This window comes from Aplysia californica, unplaced genomic scaffold, assembly GCF_000002075.1.
Source record: "Aplysia californica isolate F4 #8 unplaced genomic scaffold, AplCal3.0 scaffold00393, whole genome shotgun sequence".
NCBI lineage: Eukaryota > Metazoa > Mollusca > Gastropoda > Aplysiida > Aplysiidae > Aplysia > Aplysia californica.
Window position 1 is genome coordinate 456770 of NW_004797663.1, and position 13916 is coordinate 470685.

Sequence of the window (13916 nt, forward strand, 5' to 3'; positions counted from 1 at the left end):
ATATGCAATATAATTAGCATATATATACTCGCCTATAACACGCACAATCCATCGAAAAAACCCAAAGGTCCGAAAAGTACGCAGTACCCAACAAGCCCTTGACAGCATGTCAGAGATTAACCCCCCCTACCTTACATGCACTACATACCAGAGTGACATCAATTTTGTAGTTAAGATACACCTTAAACCCTAGGTTGTACTATCAGTGGGTATATAGTAGACCTATTCAGATAAGATCAAATGTTTTCTTCAACTTTACCATGTAACTTTCTATAAGCAGACTCCACCATTCACAAGCTTCTGACCCACGAAAAATTCACAAAACACACTGAAACTGAGAGAACTGATGGTTCACGTTTTAACGACAGATACAACGTCTATGAAGCTGATCAAATGAACATATAGCAGGCACTGGCTGAATCATCGTGCACTCAGACTCACTTCGATGTGATGGGATGTTTTTCAAAAAGTCCCACGGAAAGAGAAAAGACGCAGGACTGCTGCAAGGTCCACATATATATATATATGTCTGCCAACATGAGGCGGCACTAGACACAACAAGCCGATGGCCCTCATATGACCGTAGGCAGTTGTGAGCGTCGTAAAACCTTACTAAGACTGAAAAATACACAAGTGTAAGCCGTGCGGAATCAAAAACAAGACGGGACTTTACACACACACACTATGTGATTTCACGGCTGTGGATCTCCACTGGCAGTTGGCTGTGTGCGTTTCTTGATTCTGTTCTCCCTCTCTCACAACCTCACCTAGATGGACAACAAGAACACGCCTCATCATTGTGTGGTGGCCCCACCATGGATTTCCCCGAACCGCTTACTTCTCCACTGCTGCTTCAACTGGCAGAGGTTCCAACAGGCTAGGACCCCGTGGAAACACTCACACAGGGACTCAAAATCTACCAATCGTATTAGTGTCCAATACATTTAGTATCGAGATATTTTTTGCGACGATCAGCCTGAAGTAAGGCGCACACCGGACAATTTCAGAAATTTAGATTTCCAGATTTTTCCAGAAGAATCGGCACCTCTGAACTGGAAAAATTATGTCACTGGCGACACTTTGGCACGAGATATCCCAAACATCACCGGTCACATTCTGGAGCTACAGGAGAGATCTCGCGCACACAGAACACTGGCTCTGTCCTGAGCATCTGACGTGCCACCGCACGCTTTTTCTTCCCACAATATGCGGGCTGTCTCTTCCAGCTGTCTTACATTTCCAACATAACAACATGTAGACAACAGTTCACCAGCTTCACTTACGTTTGTCTCAGCGTTAAAAAACAAACAATAAACAATCCCAACGAGGGAGAGAAATGAGAACAACCTCAACCCTCCACAAGTCCTGAAACACATCACTTTCCCCTCCAGCGACGGTGACGCTGTATTCTAGTTGTGTGGGGACGGGTATCCATAGCCAGAAGTAACAATAACAACACAACAACATAATCCGCTACCAAGATCCGGGTGCCAGACACAGAGCCCGGACTACCAAAAAATGTTCTCAGGTCTTTAAAAATCTCTCTCTCACATCACTCACAACTTTTATCCAGCAAAAATCAGGCAGATGTTCCCAATCCACCCATCAACAAAGTCCCTGCCACCTGGCAAACTGCTCCAGTGAAGACAAAACTTGTCAAACCAATGTTACACAAAGTCTTTCACCAAATTCTGAAATCTTCACTTAGTCATAGTCAACTTAGTTTCTTGGTGATTTGGTCTGTGACCGTTTGTTTCATGCTAGAAAACATCCTCAGTGAACAGTGTCCAGGCACCACACACACACCGGTACGCACCACACGCACCAGCACACAGCTCAGAGGGCCCGGCCCGTCAGTCCCACAGAACGCAGCAGTACGATTTTCTCACACGTCAGTCGGTGACGGGCACTCACTGCGCACTTCTCGTCTAAACCACCGGAGCCACAAAAAGCTGTCTGTCTTTTGTTCGATCTGCACGCGGACTGAGCTGTTTTTTTACCCAGCATGCTGTTGCTGCGTTGAGCTGTTGTTCCTGTCCCACTTGTGGCTGCGTGCTGTTGTCCTTGCTGCGTCACGCGAGGTCACGGGGACCGAGTCGGGCGTGTGTCATTCGTCCACCTGTTTCCTCCGTCGCTGTTTCTGGCTGACTTCGTCGTCCGAGGAGCTGCTGAGGAACATCTTGGCCTTGCTCAGGAACATGCTCACTGTGGACGGCAGCACAGGAAAAAAAACATTCATGTCACTTGCTATAAAAAATCATTACTCAAAGTATTTTACTTTTACTTTTATTATTTCATCCTCTGTTGCCATTAAGCGTCGAGGGGAGATGCAGTTTTCTATGGTAGGCCAGCTCTGCAGCTCTTTCAGTTGTGACATTATGTTTTCTCAGAGTTTCCCCGACACCCTCGATCAAAGTATTACACGTAAAACGATCAAAGAAATAAGAGCCATAAGTGGCCACGTCCATTTTGGCCAAAATACCAAAAATGAGATACTTTCACTTTACTTTTCTTATCCAGAGGCCGTCTCGGTTCAAGCCCTTCGGCCTGATAAATAAGATAATAGATGACATAGCATTATGTCCCCACTTCAGTGCTTTCTTGTCCTAGCTCCATTTGTTGTTTTTTTTACATTGAAAATGTGACTTCTTAAGCTCACTCTGTGTTATGAACTGTTTTCACTGTTATTAAAAATGGAGATAGGACAAGAAAACACGGAGATCGCGTTGTCTGTAAAGATCAAACCAATCTACCCAGTAGCTTTGCCACAATCACAATTCCCCAAAGGGTCTAGTACAAGAATTGCCTATAACACCTTCCTCTAAAAATCAATTTTTCTCAAAAAACAAGGAATGAGGACATTACCCCTCTAGCCCTCAGCCAACAATATCTTCTCTCCCAACACATCAGGCTAAAGCCAAAAGTATCAATCAAGAGTTTACATCCCAAAGGTTCCCATTTAAAGTTCTGCAACGTTCCTTGTGCCACACTATACATCACAATAAGGTTAATGAACCATCTGTATATCTATACTTGGTGGCCATGTAGGGTTTCTTTGTAAAAAATTGTTCCGTTTGGTAACAGCCAAAAGGCTAACTTTGCTAGCATGCTGCATAACACTGGTGGCTTATGCTGTTCAGAGATCAAGTGCCAATTTTGTATGACTCACCTTTCGGTATTTTGGGTAGATCGAGGAACATTCTTTTGCTCGCTGGAGAGAGAGAGAAAAAAATCACAATTTAAAAAAAATGTTCTTTATCACAAAAAAGAAGGGAATAAACACATGATTATCCTCTATGCCATCATGTCAAACAGAAATATATATTAATCTTCCAACATGCACTTACAAACCATTCGGTCAGATTACTTTGTTTTGTGACCAACAATTTTAGACAGCTAGTTTATAACAACATTGCAATATTCTTAGTCCTATATGACTATGAAACCGTGAGAAGGAAATATGAATCCTGCAATCTGATTTGAAAAGATGGCAACGACAACACAAAACAGTCCTTGACTTAGCTGTGAAGACTTTTTTTTCTCTGAGAAGCAAGACAGGAATTTATTAAAGCCACATGTTTCAGTTTCATTAAAATTTCTATCAATGATACCTTTTTAGAAGAAAAGCAAAACACTGAAGCTTTCTATCAAAACAGTTCAGATGCAAATTCATTCTCATAAAAAAGGAAAAAGTAAGAAAAGGAACAGTTTGGACAAAAAAAGACAGGTAAACAATGAAAAAATAAGTAAAATAATCTGAGAAAGACAATCCAAATTAACGATAAAAACATTCTTCGTAAAACTTTCTCAACGCACTGGTGAGGATAAGAAACCCCCCCCCCCCCCCAGAGAAACTGCAAATTTGAAAGGAGCTCTCAACAAAGCAAACTTGAAAACTACTGAAGTAGAGACGTCTGTTCAGTTCAAACATAAACATCAAAAGTTCAGTGGAGGAAGACAATCAACAAAACTGTAGCATATGGGCCATACAGCATACAGGGGAAGGTTGTCAAGGACCAATAAAAAAAACAAAGACCAAAAAAAAAGGCTAAAAGTAAAAAAAATAATAAATAAATAAATTCTTGCTAGAACGATCCAACTTGTACAAACGTCCACTTCTCACTTCCACCCTTGCATGTTTTTAATATCATAATGACACAGATCAAGACATCCACCTGTCTACAAACCACTTTTCTCCTTGACAATGGATTGCCGTCTTGTATAATTTTGACCGTACATCAACTCTAGTGTTGTCATTGGTGCAAAAACACGCCCCCCCCCCCTCCCCCATGGGCAGTAGCTTTTAAAAGAAGGTGGAATCTAGCCTTGTGGAGGAAACCACAAAAATCTGGAGAAATGTTCTAAAAGCTTCCTGGAGTCAAACCTCCAACACAACAGTTTTTTCCTTCGAGTGGGAAACACACTTCTCGTGAATCTAGCATCTGAAAAAAATCTCACTGGAACTTGGATCACACCATCTTTACGTAGAACTAGATTTATCCACACTGTTGATCTAAGAACAGCCGGCATTTTTTCCTCAAGAACATTCGAAAATAACAAAACAAGGTAGACCCAAAAAAATGATCATATAGAAAAAGACCACCAAAAAAAAAGAAGTTGACATTCTTTCGGATGAGCATGTGGGATATCATAGAAGAAACTCAACTCAGAGAAATAGAACATCATCGCATCCGTCACCTGTTCAAATGTACTAACCCAAAATTTTGAAACATCTCTCTCTCTTTTAATTGTAGTTACCTAATCTGTGAATTCAGTTGCATGATCTCCGAAATATTATGTCAAAATTTAAATTCTAAATGAAAATTTACAACAACAACAAAAAAAGATACAAAAATTTGGAACAATTTTTAAAGGAAAGAAACAGCTTTGTCTTTTTTTCTCTCTCCTGAAAAATTTTACTTTCTGGGTTAAGGACATTTGAACAGCTTGCTGATGACATTATATTTTATCGCCCTTGACACTTTGTCGCCTAAGAACTATTTTGTCCAAAGAGCCTCCTTATTTAAGTACACTTTGGACAAAATAGTTCGGAGGCGACGACTGGGCGAGCAAACAGAACAAATGAGAAAAACATGCACCCTGTTACATTAGACTTCTCTCTCCTGCCCTGGAAACAAAACAAAACAAACAAACAAAACAAACTTTGAGACATTTCCAAACACAGGGAACGGTTCGTGTAAAATTAAATACGATTACAGTCAACCCTGCTCTTACAGCAACCTGTCCAAGACAATCACCTGTACAAACCACAGACCAACATCCCTTTTGCCTTGTTAAAAACATCATAATGACACTGTTCAAGACATTCATCTGTCTTTTTTAGTAAACATTTTCCAGCACTTACAACAGAACTGGGTCATGTAAGCCCTGAAGATAAGTGGTGTTAAAGTAACAAACACAAAAAAGAAGTAGGAAAGATAAATTTGACAGAAGTTTGATAGGAAAGAAGTAGCAAACTACACCAGAGCATCCGCCTACCACCTGGTCCTATGTCCACCTGTCTTAAGATAACCACTTTTCTCCTCAACCTAGGGTGGCCATTTTGGACAATTTTGACTCAGTAGTTTCACATATTAAGTGATAGAAAACACAATCAGCTACAATGCCCCCCTCCCCTATTCTCCCCCTTGAGGAAGTCACAAAGTCCTCAAAAAACAGTCCACATTTCTACACAACTTTAGTAGAAAAGATATAGTACCAGTCAGCATGTAAACTCACCAGTATACAGATGTTCTTGTAACAACTCTTTTGAATTTTTTAAAAATTTGTTCAAACTGAAGAGAATCACAGTGACATGATAAGTCATTCAGGACTTAGATCTAGAACAAAAATAGACGGACAAACAGAAACCACAGACAGGTAGTAAAGAGGCAGAGTTTAAAAACTGCACCCTTCAACGTCATTACAAATTAAAACTGCAAGGACCCGCGCAGAGTGTTAGCTTACACAGAGAACACATTCCCTCACCAGATACAGGTGTGAAAATAATCAAATGTCTGCACCACCTATATTGCATCTCTCTCTCTCTCTCTCTCTCTCTCTCTCTCTCTCTCACAAATAAACACACAAACACACAAACACACAGTTGAACTCACTAGACGACTGCAGCACCAGCCTCTTGTACACTTACATATGACAAACAAACAAACAAATAAACACACACACACACACACAAACAAACACACAGTTGTACTCACTAGAAGACTGCAGCACCAGCCTCTTGTACACCTGTCTCATACGTTCCAGGTTGATGCGACTCACACACACACACACACACACACACACACACACACACACACTCACACACACACACACACACACACACACACACTCAACACCCTCCCCTCTCCCACACACATCCACAGACACACACACACACAGCTGTACTCACTAGATGACTGCAGCACCAGCCTCTTGTACACCTGTCTCACACACACACACACACACACACACACACACACACACACACACACACACACACAGCTGTACTCACTAGATGACTGCAGCACCAGCCTCTTGTACACCTGTCTCGTCCACTCCAGGTTGATGTGACTCTCACACACACACACACACACACACACACACACACACACACACACACACATACACACACACAGCTGTACTCACTAGACGACTGCAGCACCAGCCTCTTGTACACCTGTCTCATCCTCTCAAGGTTGATGCGACTGACGTCAGAGTGGACAACCATGGGCATCGGGTAGTCTTTCCCCACGATGCACTTGGCCACCTTCTGCACAGACTCTGGGGCTGTCCATGGCTCATAGATATACTTGGTGGGCATAGCCTTCAGCACCGGCAGGTAATGTCTGTGGACACACACACAATAAAATGTTCGGTTCAACTCTTAACCCATTCTTAAATTATCACAATTTTGTATGCCGTAAGTTAGATCTGAGACGACAACCTTTGAATATTACAGTATTTAAAAAGTATTGCACATCTTGAATAGAGATAAATGTTGTTTCAGGTTAGGTCTGTTTTTGTTTTTTTTGTTTTTTAATCATCATTATAAATCCTACTGAGAATTTTAACTGACCTGACAAAATCTCCCGAGGGGTCGGCCCGCTTGCCAAAGCCCACGGGACAGTAACAGTGGAAAAACTGCTGGAAGAAGGCGGAACAGGAGAGCCACATCCACATGCCGGCGTTGACGCTCCAGTCCGCGTCCAGCAACATCTCATCAAACACCTGGGGGGGAAGGGGTAGAGGCAGAGGGAAAAGTTATTCATATAATTGATTTTGTTTTCTAGTCTAGTTTTAGTAGTAGAGGTTTTACGGCCCTCGCAACTGCATAAGGTCATATGAGTGCCAGAAGATTAGAGGCGTTACAAGAGAGTAACAAACATAAAAAAAGAAGGAGGGGAGATAACGACGATAGATGTTTGAAAAGAAAGGAGGAGCAAACCACACCAGAGCACCCGCCAACCACACACTGATTTTGTTTAAGAAAGTGTTTTACCGCATTCATAACACAAAACAGTCAAATAAGACGCCAAAGAGAGGTGTTCCAAAATAGTAACAAACACATAGGAGAAGGAACGGAGGAGACATCAGGAAGATAAATGTTGGATAGGAAAAGGGAGCAAACCCCACCAGAGCACCCGCCAACCACCCAACACACCAGAGCACCCGCCAACCACCCAACACACCAGAGCACCCGCCAACCACCTACTGAAGGGAACTATTTTATGCTCACTTCAGCACAACAAATACAATTTGAGAGGCTGTCTGTTTCAACTCTGCCTTTCAGGGGATGACAATAGATTGCATTTGTATAGCGCAAACAAAGAGTCTACATAACAAGAGGGGCCACTTCTCTTTTTGAGCCAATTAAAAAAGTGTCCTCAAAATTCGGTGGCGCCCTCTTCGCAAAAGCGCACCCTTTGCGAACAGAGTTACCCTACTTGAGTTTAAAAAATCAAAGTGAAACTAGCAAGTTTTTGAATAAATTTCGGAAGAACCCTTTTTAAAATGGTTATGCTGACAAAAAATGTCTTCCGGAGGAAAGGGTGATTGTTTTCTTCGTTTAATTTGACTTTAGAATGAAAGGCGAGAGGTCATTAAAATTTTTAAAAACCTAAAACTCCACACTGAACGAACCCGAACTGCTGATGAACAGCAGTCGATCTGCGCATGCAAGGAGGTGCTATTCCTATTCTTCTTCTGAAAAAACGAAAGAAAGAGAGCTTCAAAACAGACTGCAGCGCCATCTGAAGCAAAGAGCGAACTTCCTGCGGACATAATTTTGGTTGAGTGGACCATCTTGTTATGTACTATCTATGGCGCAAATTCCCCCCTCAACAGCAAGCTTTATGCGCTTTAAAATCTACATTATTATATTACCCCAGCAGACCCAATAGCATTCTGAAACAACTTCAACTTCCTGGGACGCATACAGTGCAAGCTGCCATTTTACAGGCCCTAAAACACTAACATACTGACAAGATCTTTCGCTGTCTATTGCAGGGTACAAAAACCAAACAAGTGAGACAATGACAACTGACAAAACCCCCCAAAAAAATTCACAAAAAACAACCAAAACGACAATGACAACTGACACAAAAAAACAAAAAGACAAACCAAAACGACAATGACAACTGACAACGAGCAAACAGTAAAACAATGACAACTGACAAAGACATACAAAAATCAGATAATGACAACTGACAAAGACATACAAAAATCAGATAATGACAACTGACAAAGACATACAAAAATCAGATAATGACAACTGACAAAGACATACAAAAATCAGATAATGACAACTGACAAAGACATACAAAAATCAGATAATGACAACTGACAAAGACATACAAAAATCAGATAATGACAACTGACAAAGACATACAAAAATCAGATAATGACAACTGACAAAGACATACAAAAATCAGATAATGACAACTGACCAAAAAAAAACCCCGAAAAGTCTGACAAATGATAACAAACACCGCCAGCAGCACGTACCTTCATGCCCTCCTCCCAGGATATCCACAGGTCTCCACGCGTGAGGAAACAGGCTACAGCGTGCCGAGCCAGGTGATGGATCCAGCCCTCCTTCTTCAGCTGTACCATGATGGCGTCGATCCACGGGAAGCCAGTCATGCCCTACAGACATAGGAGAGGCGGGAGACGTTAAAGAACATCTTATTTAATTCAATAATAATTACAGTGGACTCCATCATCACTTCAAAATGTTAACAGCAATAGAGCTATTGAAGATCACATCAAAATGTCAACAGCAATACGTGGGCAGTATTGCATACAGACGAATCTTAAAGGCTGCCAAAAATGACTAACGTCTGTATGCAATACTGCCCGCGAATAGAACTATTCAAGATCACATCAAAATGTTAACAGCAATAGAGCTATTGAAGACCATATCAAACAAAATGTTAACAGGAATAATAGAGCTGGAAAGGATTGCATCAAAATGCTAAAAGTTATAGGGCTATTGAGGGTCACTTCGAAATGTTAACACCAATAAAACTATTGAAGATCGCATCAAAATGTAACAGCAATAGACTAATAGAGCTATTGAAGATCACATCAAAATGTTAACAGCAATAGAGACATTGAAGATCACATCAAAATGTTAACAGCAATAGAGACATTGAAGATCACATCAAAATGCTAACAGCAATAAATCGATTGAAGACCACATGACACAAAATGCGAACACAGCAAATAGAGCTATTGACTGAGGATGACATTAAAATACTCTTCAACCACCTTCGGGACACAGCTACAACATTCACACACAACACTAATTCTATTTGAGCAGCCTGATAATCAGTGAAAAAGGGGAGGGAGAGAAAAATAAAAAGGGGGCAAAAAACATAACAAGCAAATACAGGAAAAAACAAAACAAGCAAATACAGGAAAGTCACGGGAAATTGAATCACGTTACACTTTACTTTTACATCTTACTTTTACAAATACGGATGAACCTGTTTTTATCCTTCTTATCGACTGTCTTTCAATACCGTGCCAAGCAGAAGATAAAACGATAGAAATATTCTGTTCTCCAGACAATTAGATGGGAAAAATCCACACAGTTTAAGTCCCACTCACAGGCTACAATCTCTGGTTTAAAAGGCGGAAAAAGATCGAATGTTGGGTTTTTTTTCCGTCTTCATATTCAATTATGTCATCAGTCCATCTCTCACAAAAAACAAATTGTCTACAGAGAATCTGATCTAGCAAAAGTAGACCCCCCCCCCCCCAACCCAACCCATCCTCATCAAAACCACCAAGCGAGGTGCCTGCTCATCAAATCACTGCTTGTGGACTACTGAGCCTCACCCCTTAAAAAAAATATTTTTGGGTCTCATATCTTGTCCTCAAATACAGTGACTTTACACCTCATTTGAGGTCACAGTTTTTCTGCTATGAAATAAAGATTGTACTTCCCATACCCAGGTGCAAAAAGGCTGCATGTAATTTTAAGCCAGATATTATGTCTTGTACAGCTCATTGAGTATTGTCACACAAGGAAATGTGCTATACAAATGCTATGTATTATCATCATTATTAATATTACTTGTTGTAAATATCTCACTAGTTCTGCAGGAGTTAAAATATATTTGCAGCCAAGTATGAGCCATACCTTTCACATTTTCTTATTCTTTCAACAATAGCGGACGTCACACAACACTGCAATTCATTTAACTCCAGAGATATATCTTCATACTCTCAGAAAAACCTTTTTTAAAGTCTACAAAAGATGACAATACAGTCAAACCTGCTCCAACGGCCACCTGTATACATCAATCACCTGTACAAACAGCCACGTCCCATTTCCTCCCTTGCCCCTTGCCCCTTGCGTATTTTTCACATCATAATGAAAGTAAGTCTGAAGGCCATCTGTCTAATATGTGAGGCGTGCTGACAAAATGAGTTACTTTTTGCTATCCAAGAATGGAAATATTGACCGAAAATTGACACTGAGGTCAGATTTATATATTTTTAATCAATGTTATTTTGTTCTAGTCGACAGTGTTTTTTATATTTTCCAGACTTACAAATAGTGCAAACCCCACCTATAAAGTTGATGTATCAATTTCCATACGGCTAAAATCCGAGAAGTAACTCATTTTGTCAGCGCACCTCACATGTGTTCATTTTTCTCCTCAACAATGGGTGGCCGTCTTAGACAGTTTCGACTGTATTCATCGTTATGATAGACATCTGCTCAACATTCAAGAACGTTGTACGAGTCATAATACTTTACACTCTAAAGAGAAGAAGACAAACCACACCACACCACACTACATCCGAGAATTAAGCGCATCATGAGACGGACAGAACCACACCCTCCACTGGCCGCTCATCACAACTGAGGCGACTTCCACAACATCGAGGCGGTTACCTGGCGATGACGTCCCAGGTTGCATTGCGGAGAAACCTTTGCGATCACAAACCCGACTAGGCAAAGCGAGGCTGAAACACTCAGAACGTGAACACAGCAGCAACATCTTTGGGAAGTCTTCACGCGTCCAAGCAGTCTATCTAGACACAGAGTGCTTGTGTGCTGTGTACGTCCCAGTTCCACATGATCATATCATTTGTTCCATATGACCATATCGTTTGTTCAATATGACCATACTGTTTGTTCCATATGACCATATCGTTTGTTCCATATGACCATATCATTTTTTCCATACCGTTTGTTCCATATGACCATATCCGTTTGTTCCATATGACCATATCCGTTTGTTCCATATGACCATATCGTTTGAATTGCTTACTTTGAAGGACCACAATAATTTTACCAGCAAATCGGGGTAGCTCAACTCTTTACCTCCATACACTCATTATAATCATACTCATGTAAATGTAGTTAAAATCTTACTATGAAAAAATGTTTTTTAAATGTTGCAGCTTTGAATATTTTCCCAACTCAAACATGAAATGTTCCAAAGCCATAAGCACATTTCAGAGACTGTATACCCATTACTGCAGCTCCTTGCTTCAAGTCAATGGGATGTAGAATCAGCGTCCGTGTATTCAGGACACTACCACACACTCACAATTTATAAAGTTTTTCTTAAAACTTCAACGAATTCACGTTCTCTCCAAACTGTTTGAGAATTTCTTTTAAAACATGGAGGCTTCACGTTCTGATGAGCTCCTCTTCGTATCAAATGTCCTTTGCGATGTAAGTTTTAAAAAGTCTTTATTGAGAAAGAACTTCTACAATGTAATCTATATTGAAGCAATTGTATAAAAATTCAGCCTCTTGCTCAAACAAATAATAAAAAGGGAGTAGACTGTGTACTAATTTGAGTTCTTCTGATGACAAGATTCGTTCTTATTTAACAATTTGTTGAAATTCCAGTATCCTTCTCCCTTGCTCTCGATGCTCACACTTATTAGTAAAGCCAAGGGGGAAGTTCAGTGTGTCAAAAGAGGCATGAAAGTTGTGCTCTCTCTCTCTCTCTCTCTCTCTCTCTCACACACACACACACACACACACACACATACAGTCATACAAAGACACACAAACATACAACACACATGCAGTTACACACAGTCATACAGTCTCACACATACACACACGCCCACACAGAACACACACACACACGCCCACACAGATACAGAGGTTCCATCGTGACAAAGATAGTTGCACCCTGCCAAAACTCATTTGGAGGACAAGACGCAAGTTCCTGTTCTTCCTTCCAACATCACACCAGGATTCAAATCCACAATTATATGTAGTTGCCAGTATAAGAACCAAACAACTGAGCCCTTGACACCATGGATGACCACAAAAGACAACTTTTGCCCAAGATGTCCTGGTGACCCACAATGGCCCTACAGAGAGTGGCAGCACCAGATGTTGGAACTTGATCAAGTAAGTCCTAAACAGAGGGCTGAAGTTTATTTTACCCAATTCTGTTCTGTGAACTCTTCAGGTTAATTTTCTAAAGCTGAAAGAATTTTGTCATTTTTTCCTTTATCATTATTTATTATAAATCATCCAGCACACTCAAAAGACGAAAACAGAAATTTAAAAAGACACAAAAACAAATCTCAACCACAGGAGAGAGAAAACAAAAATCCGATCATTTCTCAAAAAGACAAAAACAAAACTAGACTTTCAGCCAAGACTCCAGAAAGTTTCAGCCACCACTCAGATATATAAAAAAGAACAAAAAAAGGGGGAGAGAGAAAGACAACGACAACAAGAACGCTACGCTACACGACCCTACACAACACGACACACGGAGAGAGAAAGCGAGGACATACCTCTGCCCACTTGACCAAAGCCTCTGGGTTGTGCTCCCACGGGATCTGGACGCAGATCGAGTTGCCCACCATGCGGTCAAAGTTGGGGTTGTTGGTGGCCACCGTGTAGAAGAACTCTCGCCACAACAGCTGGCCGTGCAGGGCGAGTGGGGGCTCCGCACCTTTCTTCACCTGGTGTGCGTGGAGACAAACGGGGTCATTATGTTTTATTCTACTTCTTTTCCTCCTCTTTTTATTTCTCCTCCTCCTACTCCTGTTCCTTTTTTCTTTCTTATTCATCTTTCTCTCCTCCTCTTTCTTTTCCATTTTTTTACTCCTTCTCCTCTTCTTTCTTCTTTTCCTCCTGTTCCTTCTTTTTCTTTTCCTCTTTCATCATTTGTTCCCTCCTTCTCCTCTTCTTCCTTTTTCCCTCCTTCTTCTCTTTTTCTCCTCCTCCTCTTTCTTTTAAGTTTTAGTAAGTGTTTTACGGCACATGTAACACAATAAGGTCATACAAGTGCCGAAGAATAGATGTGTTACAAGAGAGTAACATACACAAAACAGAAGGAGGAGAGATAAGGACGATAGATGTTTGATAGGAAAGAAGGAGCAAACCACATCAGGGCTCAGCGCCTTTCTTCACTGGT

At 40.9% G+C, this 13916-nt stretch overlaps 1 protein-coding gene across 1 annotated transcript in view; it reads right to left on the reverse strand.

The window, feature by feature from the left end:
* Positions 1-958: 958 nt before the first annotated feature.
* The window catches only part of LOC101853954 (cryptochrome-1), a gene marked incomplete in the record, with an annotated part of 53198 nt that continues 40240 nt past the window's right edge, over positions 959-13916 (reverse strand). Inside the window, 6 exon segments of the mRNA XM_013085640.2 lie at positions 959-2205; positions 3170-3211; positions 6649-6848; positions 7079-7230; positions 9007-9147; positions 13291-13461. Of these exon segments, the coding sequence (XP_012941094.1) occupies positions 2108-2205; positions 3170-3211; positions 6649-6848; positions 7079-7230; positions 9007-9147; positions 13291-13461 (804 nt within the window).